General features: G+C 37.7%; 1 protein-coding gene across 4 annotated transcripts in view; it reads left to right on the top strand.

Moving 5' to 3' along the window:
• The first annotated feature begins 2,237 nt into the window (after window positions 1-2,237).
• FXR1 (fragile X mental retardation, autosomal homolog 1) overlaps window positions 2,238-8,586 on the top strand; it is a 27,079-nt gene continuing 20,730 nt past the window's right edge. For 2 of the 4 annotated variants that reach the window (XM_008943679.1, XM_008943678.1), the window contains exons 1-3: window positions 2,238-2,298; window positions 6,425-6,518; window positions 7,804-7,875. In XM_008943679.1, the coding sequence (XP_008941927.1) occupies window positions 7,861-7,875 (15 nt within the window). In that variant the 5' untranslated portion in view covers window positions 2,238-2,298; window positions 6,425-6,518; window positions 7,804-7,860. The remainder of the gene's footprint in view (window positions 2,299-6,424; window positions 6,519-7,803; window positions 7,876-8,586) is intronic. The other 2 variants (XM_008943681.1, XM_008943680.1) reach the window with 1 other exon arrangement.

The raw sequence follows: 8,586 nt of genomic DNA, 5'->3' as shown, positions 1-8,586 counted from the left end.
ACCTAGTAGTGGATTAATTGTCTGAAATCCTTGGAAGTCGATGCAGTTGGGATTCCGTTTTTCCCCTACTTTTGTCTTACTAATGAAGTCTGCAGCTAGCCAGGGGATTCAGGCTTTTCTGAACTCTGCAGAACATAATGTTCTGAATGTTTTTCAGGTATTATGTGGTACCTGACTTTGAATCTCTCTTGATTCTGAAATGCCATTTTTTTAACAAAGATAACTGAATTCATATCTGAAGAAGTAGTTTTTAGTTACTATAGGCTGACCTTAGAAATTAAATACATGTTGTGTCCCTGCCATGTTGGGTTCTATGTGAGCATATAACAATGTAAATAAGAGGTAAGGTTAATAAAGCAGGATAATGAGGCAAAGACTTAGTTTTGAATCTGGCTCTTGGAATGCAGATAAATAATTGCTATCCATAGTAAGGAGGTCAGTGTCTTTCTGTTGATACGTTGTCATGCAGCAGTGTTGGACTGTGAACATGGTGAGCAGTGCCATGACTTGTGTGTGTTCTCCCTGGATAGAATCTGACTGGTAGAACAACTCTTATTTCCTTCACTTTGTGCCATGTTAGTTCATCCCCATTTTGGGGTGTGTTTAAAGGGGACATTGGTAGCATGAAGTTAGTAAAGGTTCTGCTTTACTTCTGTTGTTCACTAAAACGTGCTTCAGGCAACAAAATTTTGTACGCTCTTTGCATCTTTAAACAGACATAACTTCAGTATTTCTGTGTAGTTACATGTCCAGAAACTTCTTGAGCTTTACCTTCCAAAGAAAGAGATTTGCCTTCTTTCCCTTGCAGTGGCAGGGCAGGGCCTTTGAAAGGGTTTATTTTTATGAAGACACTAGGTGGCTCAAGGAGGTGATTTCTGTGACTTCTGGTGACGAGCTTTGTTCAGGGTTAACAGCGTGCTTTCTGCTAGAGCCGGTCTTCTGTGTTGCTGGTGAATGATTTTGAGTGAAGCTCAGGAAGCAGAAAAACAGATTTTTGAGCAAATGCCTTCACAGTATTGCCCGAGTACGACTTCAAGTGAAAGGAGATGTGTTTATGTAGGCCCTTTTCAACCAGCTGTCTGTAGGGGCTCCTTTGCTGTCCGTTGTTACGTTGAGAGATCTCCCGTGTCACAATTTTTCTTTCCCTGAGCTGACACATAATACCTCTGTGGGCTCGTTGCTCCTTGCACAGCTGATATGTTCATCCTCCTCCTCAGTTGGCAGTTTCTTAAGTGGGCATAATCCATTCAGATTTCCTGGAACTTCTCTTAACATAGCTGTGCAACTCTTACTCCTTTAGAACTGCAGATTCCTCCTTCACCTCCTCTGCTTGAGCAAATAGCAGGCTGTAACAGAGGCAGGAGTAGTTTGAAAGATTCTTGTCCCTTTATCTGCTTGCTTTCCTCCCCCCCCCCCCCCCAATGTGCCTGCCTTCCTTAACCAAGAGTTGTAGGAACTTAATTTCACCATGGATACTTGAGTACGACTGTATACATCAGGTTGTTCTTTGTCTTTAGGTTTTTGACATAATCAGTGCCCCCTAGAGAAGCCCTTTGTTTTTCAAAAGAAAGGAAGTGGGATTTCTACTCAGTTGTTCCTGAGAGCATAATAATGTGAGAGAAAAAAATGCAAACTATTCTATTTTCTTTTTTTTCCTGTGACGTCCTACAGGTCTTTTGACCTCATCAAGTCCCTATTTTGGTACTTGAAAGATGATACCAGAACTAGTTTTATGGCAGCCTGTGTTACCAAGTTTTATCCAAACTTGCTGTCATGCTGTTCTGAAGGATGGTTGTTCAGGATTCAGTTTTGTGTTGAGAAGAAAGCCTACAAAGAAAATAGTGCTACGTGCAGTTATTTGACATTATATTGTGAATTCTACAAATAGTCCTGGGCCTGAATCTTTCTCACTTTGTTCCTGTAAAACAGTTGTGCATACCTGTTGATAAAATAATAACCTGATGGTGAGTTAATAAATAAGTAACCTGAGTTTTCAGCTGTAAATGTGCTGGTCTGATCTGAACAGTCATTTGAAACGGTCCCTGTGTCTTGTATTTCTTAGAATAGCCAACTAAGAATATCAGCAACCTCATGCAAACAGTGGGATTGTGTCTTAGAACTTTCCTAAACTGGAACCGTGCTATTAGTGGTGGTCTGCAGTTTGCCTTGGTTTCAGGCTGTTCTGAAATTGCTGTGTTGTTTTGATTTCATGTACATTCTTATAACAAAAATGTTTTTGTTCTAGGGGTTTATCAAAGATGTTCATGAGGACTCACTCACAGTTGTATTTGAAAACAAGTAAGTATTTTTTTAAAAAAAATCATTTAAGTATTAGGTTGTAATTTTGGTTTTGTGCTTTTGGTATTGTTTTTTGTTTGACGTTTTAATGAAATCTACTTCCTCTTAAAGGTGTAGTTCTAGAAGTACAGGCTCACAACTCTCTTCATGGTCTCCATGAACTACCCTCTTGGATTGCTGAATCGAAATTCAGCTTATCAGTTACACAGTCCTTTACATTTTTTTGGTATCTTTAGTGATGCCTGTAGATGTGACAGCTGGATTTACTTAAAATAATAATCAGTGCCAGAGGCCTGATACTCTTACACTAAAGCAGGAAAAAAAAAGGAAAAATACCAAAATTGCTTCTATTAAACAAACAATTCTTTATATGCCTAATCTGAGGAACGCTGAGCAGTGTTCTCAGCCAGAGAGAAATGAAAGTATCCTGACAGTGATTAATTTTTCTTTTTTAACTGTTAAGAAAATAAATATATGAACCTATCTAGTCTAAAGACTCTTGTTTTTTTTAGTGGAAAAGAGTAAGCAAATCTGGAGAAAAAATTGTCCATGAAGTCCTATTCATTTTAGTGTACAAACACAGGATTGCTACTAGGGATCTGTAGCAGCAAGTGGAAGGTAATCCATGGGATAGTAAAGTACAAATGAATACCAGTTGCTCAGCATTCAGACTGATAACACTCTGGATTACCTGGAGGATCCTAAGGCTAATTTAAGGTACTCGGAGAGCTAGCTCTGCTTTCCTGCTTCCCTTCTAGTTGTTAGGTGGAGATCCTAAAAACGTGTCAGTTTTTAATGTGAAAATTTGTTGCTAAACTCTGCCAGCACCAAACTGTAGATTAGTCTTTGAGCCTTTCTTCAAGAAAGATTGCTGGATGGTAAGGGTAATAATAATAGGGAGTGTGAAAGTGTGTTTATAAGCAGTATTGTAAAATCCTAGGGTGTGTATACATATGTGTATGCATGTGTTTGGGTGCTTGTATGTGTGTGTATATATATATGCACACCCATGTATAAAACATGAAATTGAAGTGGGGTAGGGAGTGTTTATGCTGCAAAGCCTCTTTCTAACCTGTGTTTTGTAGCCCTTCTTTTATGAAAAACATTTACAAGGTGAGGTGGCAACCATAATTTGTGCTAACACTTACTGAGTAACAACTGGAAGTTTTTACCATCTCCTGGGTTTTCGTACCCCTGCCCCAAAACCCAACAAACAGAAAAAACAAATAGGGTCCTTCATCCTGTCCACGGTCCGAGATGTGACAACTCTTCTGTTTCATATTCAGCATTCATATTACATTTCTTTAAGGCAGGAGGTTCTTTGCCTTCAAAGCATAGTCTTTCACTTCAGACACGAAGTAAGCTGAAGGAAGTGCTTGTGGTTCACAGTAGGGGTCTGATTGTTGGCAAACACATTTCTAGTGTTTAGTGTCTGTGTTATCCATGTGTTTTACAGAAAGTCTGGCAGCAGCGGCCATGTTCCAAGAAGGATAGGCTGCAACATATGTCGGGTGTTTTATTGACCAGAAATAGGTCTTATCAGGAAGTGCATATACAGTTCTAGTCAAATTATTCTGTGATGTATATCTGATAAACTATTACTCTTTTTATGGAGTAAAATTTGTAAGGGCTGTAGAAGAACCAGAGTTGGCAAGAGTGTCCTGTCCTGGATGCATCGTTCTGTTGTGATAGTCATCAGCACTAATGAAGTAAACACGTCTGCTCTGCTAAAGGCAGTCTGAATTGTCAGTTCACATTTTCTGCTGTTGTTAACCAGTCTTTGTCTACAACTTTTGTAAGGTTCCAAAAATTGGTGTGTAGCACAGACTGCTAATGATGATTTTGTGGCCAGAGCAATAGTTAATCTCTGGGCAGATATCCTTCTTTCTTTTAGGAGACGTTCTCTGGAGGTAAGGAGGCAGAGAATGAACATAGAAGTTTTGGAAACTGGAAAATTTTGTTTCAGACACAAAATTGGATCTTGAGGTGCAGTTTCATATAGGCTCATTGGAGTTTGAAGCTGCCATATTGGAAGAAAGACTTCTCCATTGTAAGAAGCAAGCACCTCCCTTTTTTTTGTGATTTGTGCCAGATATTTGGGATAATCGTTCTATTAGGCATCAGTTTTGTTACATCCTTTTAGTAGGCAACTTGTAGCCAGTCACAAGTAATTTCTTAAAACATTTTGCATTTCACCAGTGGCATGCTCCAATTTTTGACATTTTGCCATCACAACTTTGACACTTCATATTCTGACAACTGAGCTTTCTGTGTGCTTTTCAACTGTTTCATTAAAAAAAGCCAAAACATTGTGCAGCTGATAGGGGTAAGTCATTACTGGCCCATCCACTTCTGTCATTCCTTTAGATGATTAGCAATAAGACCAAAATTAGTCCACTTCAACTCCCAGCAGATCTTATTGAAGGCAAAAGATCTCTTCGATGGTATTGTCTCATTATGCACAGCTGATAACTTCCTGTCAACTCCTGTTTGCTAGATTCTTTGAACTACAAGGCACAGTTTAAATCCTGCAGAGAACTTCAGGTAGTTCATTTCAGTTTGCAACATTTTTGTTCCTGTTGTTCCGTTTATTATGCTCACCCACCCTGTTTCTAAACTGAAGCTTGTATACCCTATAATTTAGGGAATGCATTTTGTCCTTAAGTCTTACTATTTGCCTTTACATCTGTGAGAGGAGCAACTGCCATAGGTGGAGAGAGAAGGGAAAAACCCAGAGCCTGAGTTCAGTGACCATTACAGTTGCAACACGGGAAATTGAATTGCAAGTCATTTTTTGTCAGCCCCCTTCACCATTTCTCAGAAATAGAATGAGATTGAAATAACATTTTATGGCCAAAATTCATCTCAACTTAAATAAAAGCTATCCATAATCTTCATGGGGGTTTCTTGGTTTTCAGAGTTCCGCTATAGTTAAAAATGAAGTGTGTAATAATGGCTAGGGCAAAACCATACGGATACCTCACATCTTTATTGAGGTACTGAACCATAAGCTGTCTTTTCAGAGACAGCACATATCCATTTTGTAGAAAGTTGCAGAAGTGCCCTTTGCTCTTAACTCTGAGACTCATTCCACTAACTTGGGCTGCTGTGTCTGCGTGCAGTAGAAGTAAGCAAAACAACTCGCTTGCAGTAATCCCTACTGTTACAAGTAAAGTTCTGGATCCTGTCTGTACCTGATGAGAACTTTTAAGATGGGCATAAATGATGGACATGGGAATGCTTTGACAGGTATCATTAAAGTCCTTCAGATGTTCTAAGTTACTACGTTTTTTGGGGAGTATTTTTCCCCGGGTTTTAGTTCAACCTGTGTGCAGTTTTCAGTTGGGTTTCTGACTAAAACTGTAAGGAACAGCTGATGGTATTCCGTGCCATTCACGGAGCAGAAGGAAGAGGAATTTCAGGAGAACATAGAATGTGAATTGCTGCAGCAGTCTTTGTAAAACGCACCTGAAATACATACTTCTACAAGTAAAACGCTTTGTAGAGTCAGCTACAGTAAATAAATAGCCTTTCTGTACAAGAAGGTAAAATTTTAATTTTATGCCTAGTAATAATTGGTGTTGGTAAGTAGATAAAAAGGTATGTTTTGAAGTAAATCTAATTGTCAGATTCTTACTAGGGAGCATTAACAAGCTTATGGGTAGAAATGTAAGTTTTGTTAACAGTCAGATTTTCCTGCAATACTTAAAACATTGATGTCAGTTGAAATATTAAGTATGAGGTGAAGAAATCAATGAACCCCATGGACTACAAAGATCAGCGTACATCTGTATAAAGGCTTTATGATTTGAACAGTAGAAATATGAGTACATCATCTAATAATCTTTTCACTGGGGTTTTGTGAAAGCCATTTAGTGAACTCAGTCAAGTTAAATTTTTCAGTTAATTTAAAAGTTGTTTTGGCATTAAATATTTTCCCAGGTATGATTTTTTTTCTTGGCAGGATTATTTTGTTCCTTTGCTTATAAGGTTTGCTTTCTAGCAGTGAAGAAACAGGCTTGATTATACAGAGAGAGTGATTTTTAATTAAACTCAGTTTTAAAATCAAAGCTAAGAAAATGAGGAAAATTTTAGAAATAATGCATAATGTCTCTTCAAATTTCAGTTGGCAACCAGAGCGCCAGGTACCCTTTAATGAAGTCAGATTACCACCACCCCCTGATATCAAGAAAGAAATTGGTGAAGGAGATGAAGTGGAGGTGCGTTTATCCTCGTGAACTGTCCTCATACATAACCGATTGTCCATCCAAGGCGCTGATGTTGATTGCAAGTACATCACCAAAGTGAAGACTGAAAATTGAGCATGTCTCTAGTAATGTAGTACTTGTAGTAGTAGTAGCAGCTTATAGGGAAACTGTGATGTTTCAGTTTTTTCATAGAACTAGCAATGGATCTTTCTGAAAATCTAAAACTTAAAATGGCTGAGAATATTTCTGAATTAAAAACAAAACTAGGTAGTTTTCATTTTCGAAATATAACTGTTGGAAATGTTTTGATCTAAAGATGTAGTACTTCTAGTAACAACAGCTTTAAACCAGATGAAGTATATGGTACAGTCTGGTAGGAAATCATGCAAATTATACTGTTTTACGGAGAAACAGTTCATTAGAAATTATATATTAAGCCAGGAAATGAAGAGGTATGTGTTCTGTTCCCAGCTCATTGTGATATCTTTACCAATTTAGGAATTAGTTTAATATCTGTGTTTTACTGTACTTGTCCTTAAAATCAAAGTAGTGAGTTTCTTTAACATACCTTTATAATTCTGGGCTAGTAATCTAAGAAACAATGTAATACAGGTGCTGGGGTTTCTGGTTATTTTATTTGAAATATGTGCTATTTGGTTGCTTTGTTAGAAGTTAAATGTAAAGGATTTTTTTACCTCCTTGCTATTGCAAAATTTCTGGTTTAGTTGGCGTGCAGATGACTTTGGCCTGTCAGAAGCCTGTAAGGAGTAAATGAAACTTACAGGAGATGAAGAAAATTAAAGTTTCAGAAGTCATCTCTATGTGATCTTGCATTGACTTGTTAGCCTTTGTTGAATAGGTAGTCCTATCATGACTTGGTTCATTTCAGTAGTCTGAGGTATATCGAGTGAGCCAAGGTCAAAACAAAAATCTGAGCTGTGGAGTTATTTTTGTGTGTGAACTTTCAGCGTAAAGTTGTTTGACGTTAGTGAGGAATTGCCCCTGAATAAGTGTTGAGGAAGACTTTGTATTCCTATAGAAATTCCTATTGAGTCGTCAGTAATGTACCCAAAGATAATATTATGTTCATAGTCCTTGCAGTGCAAAATACTAAGAATCTTTAGTAGAAATAAAAAAGCACATGCTTGGGTAATTTATACAAAAATTATTTTTGTGTATCATACTGTTGCATTTTAATGAAAATTAGACAAGTTGGGATGTTCTTTCTTCACTACGTTCATGCAAGTGAGTTGTATCTATATGTGCTTTCGATATTTCTTGTTTCTTTCATTTTTAGGTTTATTCTAGAGCAAATGACCAAGAACCTTGTGGCTGGTGGCTGGCAAAAGTTCGAATGATGAAAGGAGAGGTAAATTATTTTAAAACCTACTGTTTTCAGGCTGTTACATTAGATACAGTAAATATGAAGGGTCTTTTGTTGTTGAAAAAACATGAATGAAGTACTGCAAATAAAAAATGTGACAAAACTGGATTACAAGTTGGGATCACTTAGGAGTGACCCATGCTGCATTATGTGACAGAGGGTTGTGTGTTTATAGCTGAGCAAGTCACTTCTATTATTAGAAGCTAATTGCCTGGAGGACTGTATGTGCACGTAAGAACAGGACTTTTAATAAACCTACTTTGTGACTTGAACTTGGTGCTGAAAAAGGTAAAACGGTATGCTTCACCTGTGGTTAAAGCCTGCTTAAACTCCATCAATTAAGCATGCTGTAGCTAAGTGTGTGCAGCTGTGAGTTCTGCTGAGTGCAGTGGGAAGACACTGGTTGGTTTGCTTTTACATGTATCAAGTTTGTATTTTACTGTTGCCTCTTAGCTGCAGAGAAATTTGTAGATTCAGACACCTATGCGTCTAGAGCTATGGCAGTGTCTGATTAAAAGCTTTATTTTGTCTCATTAAATCCTTATTTTGTGAATTGACAGCAAGAGAATTGAACTTTGTAGTAGGAAAAGTCCTGTGTTTTGCTGCTTCTAGTGTATTGGATTCCAAAAGAAATGGGGTTGTGAAAAAAAGTCTGATTTCTGATATTGCTTAAAAACTGTAAGCAAACTGTAACCG

Source organism: Merops nubicus, unplaced genomic scaffold, assembly GCF_000691845.1.
Source record: "Merops nubicus isolate BGI_N331 unplaced genomic scaffold, ASM69184v1 scaffold42847, whole genome shotgun sequence".
Taxonomy (NCBI): Eukaryota; Metazoa; Chordata; class Aves; order Coraciiformes; family Meropidae; genus Merops; species Merops nubicus.
Note: the sequence above shows the minus strand (reverse complement) of the source record. Positions and strands in the feature narration are given on the sequence as shown.